Below are 17,620 nucleotides of genomic sequence, written 5' to 3' on the forward strand. Positions count from 1 at the left end.
GTTATCCAGACCAATGAGAAGGGAACTTCCTGAGAAGGCGGAGGGCTTTAAAATTCCTATCTCCTGGGAAAGGGAGGAGCAGGAACAAGTTCTCCAGCCCATGGAAGTGGAAAACACCAATGTTCCAGATGAAGTCGGGAAAGAGCCCATGGAGTTTAAGCACTCAGGCCCCATGCTTAGAAGCAAATGCGGGCACTAGAGGCCATTAGCACCTGCATTTGCTCCCGCAGAATGCTGAAAAGGCTCACGCGTGGGAAACAAAGAGTGCACCGGCTTAACACTGCAAGTCTCATGTAAATGCATGCTAACAAGCTCATTACCTATTCCTTTCTAATGCTTGGAGGACAGCATGCCAAACAAGGGCGCTCCTGCCGCTGGAAACCCTAAGCCAGCTCGGAGCTCGCATTAGGGTTGTGCTGAGCAGTGAGGAATAGGGAAGGCTGGAGGGATGGATGAATTAAAACGTTACTAGTGCACTCCATTCAGGTTCCAAGCACAAGGGCAGAGCATTACAGCAAAAATATTAACATCCTCATCTCCAGAATGCAAAAAAGGGCCGACAACTGCCTGACAACGTCGAGCTGGATCGGTTTGGGTTACTCAAGCAGAGACGGATACCTGAGACATGGTGGGTGAACGCAGAGCATGCAGTCCTTCCTATCCCAACCACTCAAAATTGGCAATCCTTCCTCCTCACCTCCGGTGTTCTGGGAATGCGCGGAAGAGATGTGCTTAACGCACAAATCTACAGCATATGTGCCAGACACTATCCTGCTAAACTCTCTCATGCTTAATGCTGTGAGCATGCCTAAATTTGCATCTCATTAGCATTGAGCAAGATGGAATTGTTGTTCTGCACAGATACAGTGGTAAATCTCTGGCGCTCTTTTGAGTATTGGGTTGTCAGTCCCTATACCTCTCGAGGAAGGTGAGATGGAAATAGAAACTGACATTTAAAAAGTCTCTGGAAAAGATGGGAATTAATCTAGCAGCTACAGTAAAGGGTTTTCTTTTGTTTTGTTGGCAAAGAGGAGGGGGGCATAATGGAATTCAGGCCTCTCCATTCCGAGTGATTATGCATGTGATCTGCTAGCTGTTTGAGCCCTAGGCTTGTTAGAGGGACCAAACACAACAGAGAAATTTTTGGGTGCTAGGAAGTTTTGGTTAGCACCAGTGTTTTGTTGAAATAAGACTGTTTGAGAAACAAGGAATTTTTTTTATTTTTTGGGGGGGGGGGGGGGGGGGAGACTCTCCCTCATGGCTAAAAACTGAACCATAGTCTGTTGCCAGGATAAAACTTTGAGCAGGAGGAAGAGGCATTAAGTTTAAGCAAATGAAGGACAATTGTTTGCCAAGCACTAAAAGGAACTGCCAGAAAGCAGCTCATTTGTATAAAGCTCCCTTGGTCATTGGTTGGATTTATTTTTCTTTTCTTTTGAGGACAATATATGGCAAATGAAACTAAGACCTACATATTGCAAAAAGGATTCAAGTAGCCACCAAGCTGGGTGTTTATTCCTTTTCAAGTTGTAATACTGGGACGATATGCTTTTATTTCACCCTGAATTAAAAGGGAGCTCAAAAGACTGACCCTAAGGAGTGGAAATGACCTCATACTATAGACATCTCTGCTTAATTCTTTGATGTAGGGCCGGTGGTGGAAGGTGGGGCTAGTGCTGGCTTCTATGGTCTGTGCCCAGAAAATGGCAGATGCAAATCAAGGACAGGTATACACATAAAGTAGCACATATGAGTTTATCTTGTTGGGCAGACTGGATGGACCATACAGGTCTTTCTGTGCCGTCTTCTACTATGTTACTACTATATATGTTCTTACCTCTGTGCCTTCTTGGTGGGAGGTGCTACATCACAATGCCAAGCATTGTTTGTACAGATTCATTTCCTGTCCTTGTGAGAGACTGTAAGAGCCTATGTCCCAGATCCCTGTCTCTTATGGGACTCTTCCTATTGGCTTGCTTGTTCTCTGTGCATGCTGGGCTAGTTGCCCCCCATTTCTCTGTGCATGCTGGGCTAGTTGCCCCTTCCTCTTTCCATCAGGTCCGATAAGACAGTCTGCAGCTTCTCCACGTGAATGAATCTGCCTTGTGCACTTGCCTTATAACCCTTTCAAATTAACTGACACCATTAAGATTTCAGTATAAAAGTATATACAACACCTACGCTCAGCACGTTGTGAACCACTCCCAGCTTCTCCCATGCAGAAAAAGAGAGGGCTGGTTGAAAACAGAATCCCATTTGCAAGACAAACTCTTGTCCAGCACATCTGAACTGCAAGTCATTTTTTCCTTATTTGATTACTGCATTAAAGAAGATTTTGGCTCAAGAGTTCTGAGTCTTTTCATAGTGATGTTCTATACTCTGGTTTAAAACTCAATGTCAAGCCTGTTCTGCAAGGACAGAACTCTGTTTTTTTTTTTCTTTTCTTTAGTCCTAACAGACCTTACTTGAAACTAGTATTGCTGGCCTAGAATAGCAAATCTAAGAAACCTTTGAAGAGGCCAAACAGGAATGTGGAAACGGGCTTCTTGAGGTTTAGAACCATTACAATTCTGCCCAGATGGACCGATACAATTACTGAGTTACCTGCAGAGTGCAAGTCACACCCTTGAGGTCTACAACAGGGCAAAAAGAAATCTTCCTTTTTTTGGGCACTCAGAAACCAATGGAATATCTGCCCAGTCAGCATTCACTGTCTGGAACTGGACTTACAGCTCCTAATTAAGAAGCTAAGCAAGATAGACTTTATTTTCTGTTTTTAGAAATAATCCAAGAAAAATAAAATCTGTGAGGGGACAAGAAAATTCCAATTTGTAGCTTTCCTACCCTGACTGGAGGTTATAGCTGGACAAATGATCTATTGGCTCTCCCAAAGAATGGACCTGAACCCCATCATTGGGAACAGCAAAAGGTATTTTGAAGTCAAACTCCCTTGGTTCAACTTTTCTTGTCAGTCTGAAAGAAGTCTGCTTTGACTGTAACAGGATCTCTTAGAGTAGCCACAGCGACCTGGCCTTTAACATCTAACATCCCTACATCCAGAACAATTCAACTTGGATTTATCCTCTGAAAGTCTTTGAGGTTTAACTTCTCCAAAATCTTTAACAACTTTTTCAAGTTCTTCTCAAAATAACAGTTTTCTCCTAAATGGAAGCTTACCAAGACAAGACCTAGAGGCTGAATTTGCAGCCCAGTTTCTCAGTCACACAAGATAAACAGCCAAGACTGACAGGACTAAACTTCAAGCAAGAGTGCAAATCAACTCAAAATGTATCTGCCAGATGAGTTAAGCCCACTTTGATACAACCAGCTTCCATAGTATATTGCAGCTCTGCTCTTCAACAATAAAGTGCTGAAACCAGCATTAGAGGCTCTAGACACATACACAAACTGCTGCTTGAAGGCCTAAGGAAGCCATCTCAAGGAGAAATTAGGTCTTACCTGATCGTTCTTTCCATTACTCCTTCCCACTATTCCAGAATCTGTGGCATAGTTGTGTCCATCAACCCCATCAAGTGGAGACAGAGAACTGAAAACTGAACCAAGACATTTCTCTCTTGGAATCCAGTCCAGCTCCTCAGTATTTATGTAGACAAGCAGTATGGAGAAACTCAGAACAAGCACAAAACCTTAAACGACTTGCTAACCTAACCAGACGAGCAAACATGTGTGGACCTCCCTAATCTCTGGACAACTTGTAAGAACAAAAGATATGCAGGAAGCACCATGCAAGGTGACTGTTGTTATTTGACCCATTACAACCTCGGATGGGTCTCTGGAATAGTGGGAAAAACTAATAAAAAGAAAATTATCAAGTAAGACTCAACTTTTCCTTCCATTACACAGCTTCCCACTATTCCAGAACCTGTGGGATGTTCAAAAGAGAGACCTGCACGGGAACGCGGTTCGTGGGAAACCCTTCCAGGGCTGCGGGATTCCCGTGGGGATGAAAGCAGTTCCTGTGGGGTTCCCATAGAAGTGTAAGCCTCTCAACTACCAACTACCACATTCTTTGAGTGCCACCTCCTCCTCTTTGCTTTCACATCACAGATGTAGAAAGTCTTCTATTAACCCTCTCTGCTCCTGGGCTGATGCACAGGCCTCTCAGCTCACAGGCACGAACATCAGAGGTCACCTGATCTACTGATGCATGCACATGGCAACCTCTCAGCACACAATGCCAGCGAATCAGAGATAAGTCTTACATGTGCGCACCAGAGTGTTCCAACTTCTATTTCTTCCTTGCCTGCAGTGTTGTGGCTCAAACCTAAAGACAGTGAGCTGACTGGAATTTTTTTTTTTTTTAGGTACCATTAAATTCTTGCGGGGATGGGTGGGAACAGGTTAGATTTCTGTCCCTGTGCAACTCTCTAATTCAAAAGCACGCTTCTCAGGCTTTGCAGGCTTATTCTACAAGGTGTATAGTGACATCCTGGGCAGAGACCACCTTACTGTCTCTGGATATTTGCAAGGTGGTAATATGATCAACACTGCATATCTTTGCCAAGCACTACAGGGTGGACGTTGTGGTGCGCTTGGATGCCAGTTTTGGGGCTTCGGTCCTTGGGGCGGAAGCTGCGCCAGGATCCCGCCCACTCTAGGGATTGCTTTTGAACATCCTACAGAGTGGGATAACCTCACCACTATCAGCTGAAACCCCTGAATGGATAGTTCCCATTCCCCCAGGTCCAAAGAGTGCCCGAGAAAGCTGCCTCCACAATCAAGGACACAACAATGTGAGCTGCCGACAAGCAGAGAAGATTTTTCTCTGCCCAGTTCATAAGGGAGGATGTGTCCACTGCCATCAGACGACTGCGGGTCCTACCTTGCTTGTTCATATAAGACACTGACATCGCATTGTGGGAGAATGCCAGAAAGGGAGCGAAGTTGCATAAGGCATTCCAAACTGCCCTGAGCTCCAAGTGATTTAATTGACCACCGAGACTGTTCCATCCACGTACCCTGTGCCAGATGAAACTTTTAATGAGCTCCCTAACTTGACTTGTTAGTATCCGTTGTCACCACCTCCCATTGTGTTATCGGAGCTCCGATGGTCAAATTCCTGAGCAACAACCATTACTGCATACTCTATCTGGCAACCAACGTCCAAGGAAGATGAAGGTTGTACTTCTGTGACACTGGAGACCAGCGGCTGAAAAGAGATTCCTGTAATGGCCGCTGGCCATTGATTCTAGAACTTGGACATAGTCCCAGACACTGGGTCTGCCTTGAATGAGAAGACAAATCTGTTGAACCAACTTTGGCCTCCTGCACTGTCAGGAAGATCCTCTCCTGCACTGTGTTGAATAGAATGCCTAGTTACTCCAGCATCTGCGATGGAGTTAGTCTGCTCTTCTCAAAACTGATCACCCGACCCAACAACTGCAGAAGACAAACAATTCTGTCTGTCTCCACCATGCTTTCTGAATAGGATGACACACAAATGAACCAGTTGAGATACATATAGTAACATAGTAGATGACGGCAGAAAAAGACCTGCACGGTCCATCCAGTCTGCCCAACAAGATAACTCATATTTGCTGCTTTTTGTGTATACCCTACTTTGATTTGTACCTGTGCTCTTCAGGGCACAGACCGTATAAGTCTGCCCCGCACTATCCCCACCTCCCAACCACCGGCTCTGGCACAGACTGTATAAGTCTGCCCAGCACTATCCTCACCTCCCCAGCCCTGCCTCCCAACCCCGGCTCTGGCACAGACTGTACAAGTCTGTCCAGCACTATCCCCGCCTCCCAACCACCAGTCCCACTTCCCACCACCGGCTCTGGCACAGACCGTATAAGTCTGCCCAGCCCTATCCCCGCCTCCCAACCACCAGCCCCTCCTCCCGATCTTGACTAAGCTCCTGAGGATCCATTCCTTCGGCACAGGATTCCTTTATGCTTATCCCACGCATGTTTGAATTCCGTTACCGTTTTCATTTCCACCACCTCCCGCGGGAGGGCATTCCAAGCATCCACTACTCTCTCCGTGAAAAAATACTTCCTGACATTTTTCTTGAGTCTGCCCCCCTTCAATCTCATTTCATGTCCTCTCGTTCTAGGACATGAAATGAGATTGAAGGGGGGCAGACTCAAGATTCCCTGATGACGAAGGAAGGATGCCGCCGCCACCACCATAACCTTGGTAAACATTTTTGGAGCTGTGGTAAGACCGAAGGGCAAAGCCATGAACTGGACGCAACAGCCCAGCACAGCAAAATATAGAAACCTCTGATGTGGCTGCAGCTGTATGGAATATATAAAAGTATGCCTGCTTGAGATTGAGAGTGGTGAGAAGTTCTCCTGCTTGAACTGAGGCTATGACTACCCAGTGTCTCCATGCGACACCCAGAGGCAGTGGTTTAGACCTATGAGATCTAAGAACAGATGAAAGGTGCCTTCCTTCTTTGGGACAACAAATTAGACGGGAGTATCTGCCTTGTCCCTGTTCAGCATGGTAAACTGGAACAATGGCCTGGACAGCCAGCAAGGAAGCTACAGTGGCCTGAACCTCAACTGCCTTGGTTCCCTTTCGATAAGGAGACTAAAAGACGAGAAGTGTGACCAGGCGGGAGAACTCCAACTTGTATCTTTCTGTAACAATATCCAGAACCCACTGTTCTGACGTGATTTTGACCCACTCTTCCTGAAATTCCTGAAACTATCCTCCCACCGGAGGAAGAGAAAAATGGACCAGCCTCACATCACTGTGAAGCTCAGGAGGCATTGGGTGCTCTAGCTGACTGGGACAAGGACTTCCTGTCTGCACAAAAGGAAGATTGACTTGCCTGAAAGAGGGACATCTGATCATACTGCCGACGACCAAGCTGGTACCATCTACTCTCTTAAAATCGAGAGCCCCCCAAAGATGGATGACCAGCGGCTTTTGGCATCCTCCAGCAACCACTATGGCTTAGTTTCCCTCAGTTCTTTCACCAAGTTACTGAGATCTTCTCCAAACAGCTACTTGTCCCAAAAGGGCAGTTTAACTAGACGTGACTTACGCTGCATCCGCTGCCCAATGCTGCAACCAGCATTGCTAATGTGCTTTGACAGCCAAAGGCAAATAGAATGTTAGGAATTAAAGGAATGGAAAGACAAAAATGGGAATGTTATCATACCTTTGTATTGCTCCATGGTGCAACTGCACATCGAACACTGTATGCAATACAGCAGAATTAGAAAAGGTACAAAAAAGGGTAAAACAAACGATAAAGGAGATGGGACAAATTGCCTAAGAGGAAAGGATAAAGTGGCTAGGGCTCTTCAGCTTGGAGATGAGATGGCTGAGGGGAGATATGATAGAGGTCTATAAAATACTGAGTGAAGTGATCAGGTAGATGTGAATTGTTTGTTTACTCTTCCCAAAAATACTAGGATTAGTTAGTTTAGCAGGATTTAAAAAAGGTTTGGATAAGTTCCTAAAAGAAAAGTCCATATGCCATTATTAAGATGGACTTGGGAAAATTCACTGCTTATTTCTAGGATAAGCAGCATAAAATTTGTTTTACTGTTCTCGGATCTTGCCAGGTACTTGGGACATGGACTGGCCACTGTTGGAAACAGGATACTGGGCTTGATGGACCTTTGGTCTGTCCCAGTATAGCAACGCTCATGTTCTTATGTTCTCAATTTTCTCCTCCTGTATTTTTTCAAACAGCTGCAGGAAGAAAGGAGAGGGAACAGTGATAAGGGGTGTGGGTGGGGAACCTAGGCATACCCCAAGAAAACCTAAAGGCTGTAATAAAGCAATACCCCCAGTTCTTCTGTCACTCAGTGCTGAAAACTGGTCCAGGAGCAGCCTCAGCCAATCATTCCAGATGCTACACAGGATAATCCTCCACCTGCTAGAGAGAGAGAACACCGAACCATGGTCCGTCTATCAGTATTTCTCCATCTCCACTTGCTGGTCAATGGACACAACCAACAAGCACCTGACTGGTCTGTTGAGAATACTAAGGAATGCCAGGCAAGACAGGACTTTGGCTGATGACTTATACATAGGTGAAAGAAGCAGCTTTACTACTGCACCTATGTTCCGAAAATTTCAACCAGTTCTTCACTTTTAATTCAATTCTTTTTATTATCAAATATGTGAAATACACAAAAAGAATGAACCAACAGCTTCATTTTCTTTTTAACCTCCATCTCTCCCATCCTAAACCACCCTCCCTTCATACAGTGAACATGCTTCGCCAGCAATCAGAACTTGCAGAATGCTTCAAAAAGCAGAGAGTCAGGTTCTCTACTTTTACCCTCAAACCTGTCAGCATGGCACACAATGTTTATGTCACCTTATTCTGCTGGTTTAAATAGCATATTTAACTGGCAAGACAACCGCATAGCAGCAGACTTGTTGGGGTTTAACATGATTTTGAAAGAGCTAAACTTATCTAGACACTCATTTAATGAGATTTGATTTATTTTTATGGTTTTTTTTTTTTTGTATAGGCAGCTATTTGAATATCAGCAGCAATTGTGTGAAAACTTGCAGTCTGTCTTACTTATCCAAAACAGCTGCAGTGGGCACCAAGTGCAGATTGAACAGCATGACTGACAGGAGCAGTGATCATTGAGGGATACCCCATCTTACACAGCAAAAACTGGAGTCATGCCTTCACCACAACACATCCTATTTTTCGTCACATAGGAGGAAACCAACACAGTCTATCAAACATAGACCAGAAGTACCCTGAATGGTATGCTGCAGTATGGTTGGATGTCAACTTGGATATACAAAAGAAAAAGAAACTCCTACTGCTTTAGGGAATTTGTTTTATGTAGACCTGTTGGCCTATTTTTTTTTTTTATTACAATAAAACTTGTTTGTTATTCTCCGATGCCAAGATTTCCTTTTTCTACTTTTTGTTGGTCCTCCCCTACCTCCTTTTCTTCTGTATTTTTTCATAGGGGACTTTTTCTCATTTTTGGTATTAACTTGGATATCCTATATAATAATTTGCACCTCCAACATTCCATCGCTGTCTGGCTGCCTGGGTTCGTTAATATCTCATAACGTCAGCCAGCCTCCAACGTTCCATTCCCCCTCACTGCCCCGCCCTCACGTCAAAACGTAATGACGTCAGAGGGCGGAACAGTGAGAGGGAAGGGAACGCTGGAGGCGAGCTAACATCAGGATGTTACCAAAGGAAGGGAAGCCAGCCAGGCCAGCCAGAAAACGATGAGGTACAAAGGAAGAGAGAATTGCGGCACATCGAGGGCAGAGCAGAATTGATGGACATGGATGGGATGGGAGGAGAGAACAGGAGAGAAGAGAATCGCAGGACATGGATGGGAGGGCAGGGAAGAGGAGAATCGCTGGACATGGAGGGGATGGGAGGGCAAGGGAGAGACAAAAAAAAATCGCTTACAAGAGAGCCTTTCTAGGGCCCGTTTCATTGTTGAGGAAACGGGCTGGGTTCCACTAGTACAAACATAAAAGCACAGAAAATGACAACAGGTAAAACCAATCTACCCATCCACATCAACTGCTAAGCTCTACAGTCCCTTCATTTCCCTTACACATCCTCCTTGCTTGTCTCATGCTTTCTTTTATTCAGATACCATACCTTGCATGCGTTGCAGGATTAGAGCCTGCTGCAGCATAGGGTTGGCATTCAGTAGTGTTGATTGGTTTGCTCTCTGTAAATTAAGCAGCTGCTGTGGTTGATGCAATGGCTGCAAAACCCTGTGCAAAAAATGTCAGAACAGGAAAAACTTAGGATGTATAATAATATGATTCAACTTAAAACAAACACAGAGAAGGGTAAGTTGATCTCCCAGCAAGAGAAAATGCAGGCAAACATAGCTGCTGCATTAAGCAGTGGTAGTGAACATATGCCCTGACCCTCAACCAGCAGCTGTCATCCAATCTCAACATAGGGCGTGCAATGCACCCTCTTCATGCTCTTTTACCGGGTTCCATGCTGCTGGGCTGGCCACTGGGGCTGCAGTATTTGCTGGAGATGGAGTAGCTGCTGCTGCTGCTGTGGGTTAAACATTTTTCCACGGACAACGACCAGCAACCTGTGGAGAGCAGCAGAGTGAAAAAATTGACTCCCCTGAGGACCCAAACACCCAAATCAGAACCCCGTCCCCATCATCAGCACCACTAATAAACCCTCTCAAACCCAGCACCAATATCACCAACCACCCCCACATCCCTCTTCTCCCACTATTAACACAACCATCTGTGTATCACCCCCCCCCCCCAGGTAATTTTATTAGCACTTGCAACACAAGTTGTCAAGTAATACATTTAACAGTGAAGGTGGAAATTTAAAGAAAAAGTAAGTGAGAATGTTTATAAAATAGTATAGTGTATAGAAAGAACAAAAACAAGAATTTACAGGTTCTGGTGCTAGTCTGTATTGTCCCTGGTCAGGTTGACATTTCTCACTTGTTGACAGGATACAGCAGACCACCAACACCCTTGTAAACCTGTCTTCCCCAATGCTACCACCAACCATGTAATCCTACCCCACCCTGCTCAGAGCTGCATCATCCACAATGCTAATAGCACCAGCCATCCCTCCCCTATCCAACGTAAGACTCTCCTCTCTCCAAACAGCATCACTGCTCTCTACATCTCAAAAGGGACCTCTGGTACCTTCTCATCCATTACTTGCACCACTTGACCCTCCCACCCAACCTTTGCACTTCCTCACTTCATTGACACCACCATTAATAGCACCAGTCTTTACTTCTCTCAATTCTGAATCCTTCCTCTAAACCATATCATCCCTCCCCATCCAGCAACACCTAGGGGCCCTTTTACTAAGCCACGTAGGCGCCTACATGCGTCCAACGCACATCAATTTTGAGTTACCACCTGACCCTTGTGGTAATTACATTTTTGATGTGCGTCCTTTACGCGAACCAGAAAATATTTTTATTTTCTGGCATGCGGGTAGCATTTTACATGCGTAGACCATTACTGCCCAGATACCGTGTGAGACCTTACCACTAGGTCAATGGCTGGCGCAAAGGTCTCCGACCCAAAATGGACGCGGTGTGCTGAAAAATGCATCTGTGCACGCCCAAAACATGTCTACACTACCGCAGGTCATTTTTCAGCGCACTCTAACATTTTCCCACCCAATTCTGCTGCCTCCAACCCCACCTTCAAAAGAATCCCCTACCTTTACCCCTAAAACTACAGTAATGGTACTAATCCTTCCCCCTCTCAACCTACAGCCCATCCCCCATACCACTAGCAACACTCACCTCTCTCCTACCACTAAAAGCATCTACTTTCTTGTGGCCAGCTCAGAACCTATTCAACCATTAGAAAATAATTATCTAACCCTCCCCTAGGCAGCTCAGAGTCCCCTCCCCTTTACTATTACTATAATCCCTTATTCTCTAATCAGGTCAAAGTTCCCTTGCCTCACCCAAGGAGGTTAGACTGAGAACAGGACACGGCATGACATCAAAAAGTTTAACTCTATTAGGTTAATCTGTTTCCTCTCTCCCCCCCCCACCAAGCTATCATCCACATACACTCAAAACAAAGCAAACAAACCTATGAGCTGCTGCATCCACGTTGTTATTTTTTATTGTTATTAGAATTTCTATTTAATCTCACTTATATTTTCAAACATGTCAACTTGTGCAGCATATAGATTTACACGGAAGAAGTATAATAACGGAATAACTTTTCATAGGTAGAGTAGTAATTTGTTATAAATCGCAAAGAGGCATATTTTCAAAGCACTTAGCCTTCCAAAGTTCCATAGGTTTCTATGGAACTTTGGAAGGCTAAGTGCTTTGAAAATATGCCTCAAAGTGTCATTCGGAGGAGCTGGTTATAGGGACATCCTAGCACGTGTTATATTCGTGCAGAGATTTTTTCCTCCTGGTAAAGGGCCACTAAAACAGACATTATGTTATGAGAATCAGGTGCTCAACATTCAGAGTTTCTATCTATTTATTATTTATGACGTTTATATCTCACGTTAAACATGAATTAGGTTGAAACCTGGGAGCATTTTAAATCTTTTTTTTCTCCCTATGCCTAGATCAAATGAGAAATTGTTTGTGTGAACTTCCTACTTTTGTTTTTTGGAATTCAGTGGTATATTATAAAAATGTATTTAATATTGTTTATTACTACTATTTAAAAGAGAGATATTAAATAATGAGGGCAGAGCTACCTTCATGCAGAAGTCCAGTCAGTCTAAATGTGCCAACGTTTTCCAGTTCTGTGATATATATTTATTTCTTCTTCAAGTCTGGTTGTAAAACGCATTTTATTCTTGTGGGGGAGGGGGTTAATCTTTGTCTCCCGGCTGTGTATTTGTATATAGATGAGTTCCAGGAATAATGATGACTAAGAGAAAGCAGCAGTAGAACAGCTGGATCTGAATGACATTTACGTTTTCAAAATGGTGATGCATAGCTTGATGGGATGTCCTTGTTGCAAGACCAGAGTAAATCATTTTTTCTTGTTTAAAATTAACAACCAAGGAGGAACAAATCTGGAGGCGAAATAAGTCAGCATGAGTTCTGCAACCAAAATCTAGCCTTAAAACTATTAGCTGATTGATATTCAGCAGAAGTTAACCAAGTCGACATCAAGCATTCTGATATGATTTGATAGCAGCATTTTCTCAATTAATACCCAAATGCGAACACAATTATAATGTGTCTGCCTCTGATGGTAGTTAGGGTAACCCATTTATACAATAATAGCTGCAGGCCACAATTTGGTAATTGCCAAATGTTCTATGCTTAGGTTTCCATCAGAGCCCTTTCTTTGACAGCTTTTGTTAATTAAAGCTTTGGCAGGAAAATATGTGCAAGTGCAATTATGCAGGCAAACAATACAATGCCAAAATACAAAATAGCAAGTATTAGCCACCAAGTTCACATAAAGTTAATTATTTTCAGAGGAAATTAAATCTGTTGGCTGCCTGCTAAGTGAATATTCCATCACTGTTTCATTATTGCTTCCAAATATTACATATTTAGGGCATATGCCTTAAAAATAGGTTGTTTAAATTCATTTATCTAGACCCTACATGCAGATGGTATTGCTTGTTAAACCTAAAGCAAAACTTAAGGGTGGTTAAACAATTTGGTATAAACTGTTGTTTATGACTTTACTTGTTTTGTACTGCTTTGGTTCCTACTAATCTGTACATCTGGTGTGTTATTTTGGTGAGTGGAAACAGTCAGGTGGGCGTATAGGGAGGGAGGGGAGTATAGGACGGGAAAGGTTCTTGGGGTATGTTTTCTGTAAAAGCTTTTATTGTGCCATGGTGGACAATTCACTGTTTGTTTGTTTGTTTTTTGTTCTGTATGAAGCTTATCAACCAACATGGGCTTTGAATAAAGATGATTAAAACATAAAAAATAAGGTTTGGTTTTTACTAAAGTCTATTATTCTCTCACATATTTCCAATTTTGGCACAGTATAAGTCATCACAAGGACAAAATAAAAAAAAAACCCGGACTGCATTAGGGACTTACAGGCCATTTAGTTATGTATTAACAAATGATATCTGCATTAAAGAATGACTTGGGGACCCATGGTAAACGTAGGGATGGGGACACAGCCGATCCTGTGGGGACGGGGCAGGGATGGGGACAGAGCCTGTTGGAACAGAGACAAACTTTGACCCATGTCATTTTTTACTTTGAAGGCTGTTAATGAATTGGCCAGTTATAGGTATTTATGTTCGAGTGATGAAAGCAATGTTTTCATTTTTTGGAAAAACAAGCAAAAGTGCTAGCCACAATTGGCAAAATTTGCATGGAGGATCCTGTACATTTCTGCTACCAGAACATCTTCTGAGAAGACATTGTTTACTGCAGGAAGGACTGAATCCTGAGATTGTTGATGACTTATTATTCATCCACAGATTAAAAATTAATTTCAGTGCTTCATAGGACATATTTCTCCCCCACTAGGGCATACAGAATGAATTGTATTTTGTACCCCTGGACATTTTAGCAGGGTGGATTAGGGTTCCTTGGGGTAGTAGACGTCAGCTATTGTTGGGGTTGGAAGGGTAGAGGGTGTGTGTGGGGGTTATTATATAGTTGCTCGTTGTTACTGTTTTCTATTTGTGATTTATAAATAACAGTTGCACAGTATTTGTTCCTTTTTATACTTTAATAAGATTTAAATATAAAATCATAACTGTTCGAAGTTTCTTAAGGACAGAGCCTGCAGGGATAGGGCGGGAATGGAGAAAGAGCCTAGGGGGATGGGGCAGGGACAAAATTTGTCCCTGTGTGATTCTCTAATCTGCATGGAAGAAAATATTTATTTTTATTATTCTGACTTAAGAAAACCACTTGTCCCTGAAACATGCTCAAAACAGAATAATCCATTTGTACAAAGAGATGAGGTGAAGATGTGATTCCATGTGCCCCAATCAAAGGGGAGTTTAATTTTACATCCAATCTTTTAACACCAGGCTTCCCAAGGCAGATTACAACAACAGTTAAAATGAACCCATCAGTAAACAGGATACTCTCACTGAAATTTGTCCATTACTGTATTGTACAGAAGAGTGTAGAAAAATGAGCACAAAATACAGCTTTGATTAGTGCTGTGTCTACCAACTACAATAATTTTTGAAGCTGTTTTAGTGATAGTGGTTAGTGCAGTGGACTTTGATCTTGGGGAACTGAGTTTGATTCCCACTGCAGCTCCTTGTGATTCTGGGTAAGTCACTTAACCCTCCATTGCCTCTGGTACAAAATAAGTACCTGAACATATGTAAACTGCTTTGAATGCAGTTGCAAAAACCTCAGAAAGGCGGTATATCAAGTCCCATTTCCTTTTCCCTTATTTCACAATATTTATAGCTACATACTCGAAGCTTTCAAATAAATTAAAAAGCTGTCAAACATGTGAAAAAACCCCCAAAACGTTTGTCCTCCACCTTTTAAGGCACTGCCTATTCAAATGGAACAGCTTTTGACTTTTCACAGATGGCCCACGCATAGGCAGTCCCTTATCCTATATAATAAAATGCACCTCCAACATTCTGAAGCTGACTGCATGGCTGAGGCATTCCTGCTCTCTGTTTCTCCATGGACAGAATGCATCTTGCAGCCCCACAACAGAAGTGACTCTCCCCTGACGTCACAGTCCCGGAACTCTCACAAGCATTTTTTAAATAAAATAACTTAACAACGAATATGCTCGTGCTAGCCACGCTCCACTACACCCTATAAATACCAGGTGTCCCGTGCCCCTGACAGTTTTTTCTTTTCCGCCGTCGGACAGTCCCGTTTCTTACTCTGTCTCTCGTTTCCAATTACTTCTGTTTGTTTCTTGTTTTAAAATACTTCGCGAATTCGATTTTTCAGCGATCTGTTTTCCTATTATGCCTCCAAAGAAGCAGGGTTTCAAACGCTGTAGCGTTTGTACAGGGAAAATGTCTGCGACCGATCCACATGACCGGTGTTTACACTGTCTGGGCAGGGCACACCTCTCTTCCAACTGTGCAGCCTGTGCCAGCATGTTGCCCCGCACACGGAAGATCAGGGAGCTCAAATTACGAGAAGTACCTGAGCTGCAGCAGCCCACGAGTTCCCTATCACGGGGGAAGAAGGCACAGCAAAAACGAAAGCACACCGACAGAGAACAATCTCTAGAGAGAGCCCTCCCCCCGCTTCTGCAGCACCTTACCTCCGAGACTCGGCCACCACAAATCACTGCCACAGTTGTCGGTGCCGAGTCCCCGAGCAGTAGCATTTCCCCTCCAAGGCACAGAAAGCACAAGGAACCGAGGGTGCACACCGACCCCTCCCCTTCTGCTTCTCATCGACACCGACACTCTAGGCATCGACGGAGTTCTTCCTCCTCTCGTCGACACCCAGCCTCTTCCCATCGGCACCGATGTCATGGCTCCTCCCATTCTCAGCATGGCTCCACCCATTCCCAGTACAGTCACCAGCATAACTCCTCCCACTCTTCTGTGCAGCGTTCTTGCTCCTCACCTTCACAGCTAGGATCTGCCTGTCAGATTTCAGCACCAGTTTTTCAAGAATTAACAGACACAGCACCATTAAAATCTGCAAGTCAGTTTTCTGCACCAGCATCTCTGGAGGTGATTAGCAATATTTCAAAGGCACTTCCTGGTCTTTCTCCACAAGTGCCTATAGATACACTGCCCCAATCCAGCGCTCCACAGGGCTCGGCAGCTGGCATACTTGAGGGGCACAAAACAACTCTCTCTTTTCAGCCATCTGTCAGCAACCGTGAATTCCTTCATCTCCTCCACAACTTTCTGCAGCAAAATCAGCCCAAACAGCCACAAGTTACCCTCCCGGCTGTGGAGGTTGCGGCTCAGTTTACACATAAGCGCACATCCTCTGTATCGACCTCAGCTTCCATGGCGGCAGAGCTTGCTTCGGAGTATGACTCCTCTTCCCCCAATTCAATGATGCATTCTAACCCCTCCTCTCCGGACCCACACTCGGAGCTGGGTGCGGACACACCAGGCTTGCTGTCTGACCCATCCCCAACGCAACCATCCCGCACTTCTCAACCAGAAGACATTTCTTACCCAAATTTTCTACATCGGTTAGCCTTAGCATTAGGCATCCAATCCACATCCCAACCGGATCCTAGAACCAAGAAGTTACAAACACTCCGTTATAAGGAGGCTCCGAAGGAAATAATTGCTCTACCTCTGCATGATGTTTTAGCAGAGCAACACAAAGTCATATGGTCCACACCTTTTTCAGCCGCCCCTACGAAAAAGAGTCTGGACACCAAGTATAGAGTCCAAGATGGATTTGGCTTTGGAAAACCACAGCTGTCGCACCAGTCCATTGTGGTCTGTTCGGCAATGCAGAAGAACAAAAGTTCCAGAGACCACTCCAATTTTCCACCCAATAAGGACATGAAACTAATGGACTTATTAGGAAAGCGAATATACCAAAATACAATGCTGAACGCTCGTATTGGCATGCATATTTTCCACTATTCAGAGTACCAGTTTACTCTCCTGGAAACGCTGTCAAAGATAGTGGAGACCATGCCAGCACCCTTACAGGCGCAGATAACACCGTCTCTGCAACATCTAGACGAGTGTGCCACAAACCTCATTCGTGCCGCACACGACTCTTATGACACGTCCGTGAGGGGGGCGGCAGTGGGCATCTCCACTCGCCGGTTGGCTTGGCTAAAGGCCTCGGGCCTCCGTGAGGATGTCCACAACAGAGTGGCAGATGCACCTTGTTTAGGCGATAACCTTTTTGGTGACAAGGTCAAAGACATCATTGACAGTATCAAACAGGATTACACCACACTAGAAACCCTAGAAGATAACAACCTTCATCAGTCAAGATACTCATCTCACCGTTCTTCGGTGAACAATTCCTTTAATTCGGCAAAGAGAAGGTATTTTTATAGAAAACCTTACACAGCGCCTAGGTATGGGTCAAACTACAAGTACAATAATAAACCTAATCGGTATCAGCAATATAATAAACCCACTCGAGAGCGAAGACCCCCAAAACAGATTAGTACTGGGGCCCCAAAAAATCAACCTTCTTTTTGACCCTGCACGCCAGAATTGGCCAGTGGGGGGCCGACTTCAATATTTTGCCCCACAATGGGCCCGTATCACGAC

General features: G+C 44.2%; 1 protein-coding gene across 1 annotated transcript in view; it reads right to left on the bottom strand.

Annotated features, from left to right (window-relative positions):
* The window catches only part of CIZ1 (CDKN1A interacting zinc finger protein 1), a 100,947-nt gene that overhangs the window by 79,753 nt on the left and 3,574 nt on the right, over positions 1–17,620 (bottom strand). Inside the window, exons 2-3 of the mRNA XM_030207927.1 lie at positions 9,936–10,046; positions 9,590–9,708 (exon numbers count right to left, since the gene is read on the bottom strand). Coding sequence (XP_030063787.1) covers positions 9,590–9,708; positions 9,936–10,021 — 205 coding nt within the window. The 5' untranslated portion in view covers positions 10,022–10,046. The remainder of the gene's footprint in view (positions 1–9,589; positions 9,709–9,935; positions 10,047–17,620) is intronic.

The sequence above is a fragment of the Microcaecilia unicolor genome, chromosome 6 (assembly GCF_901765095.1).
Source record: "Microcaecilia unicolor chromosome 6, aMicUni1.1, whole genome shotgun sequence".
Taxonomy (NCBI): Eukaryota; Metazoa; Chordata; class Amphibia; order Gymnophiona; family Siphonopidae; genus Microcaecilia; species Microcaecilia unicolor.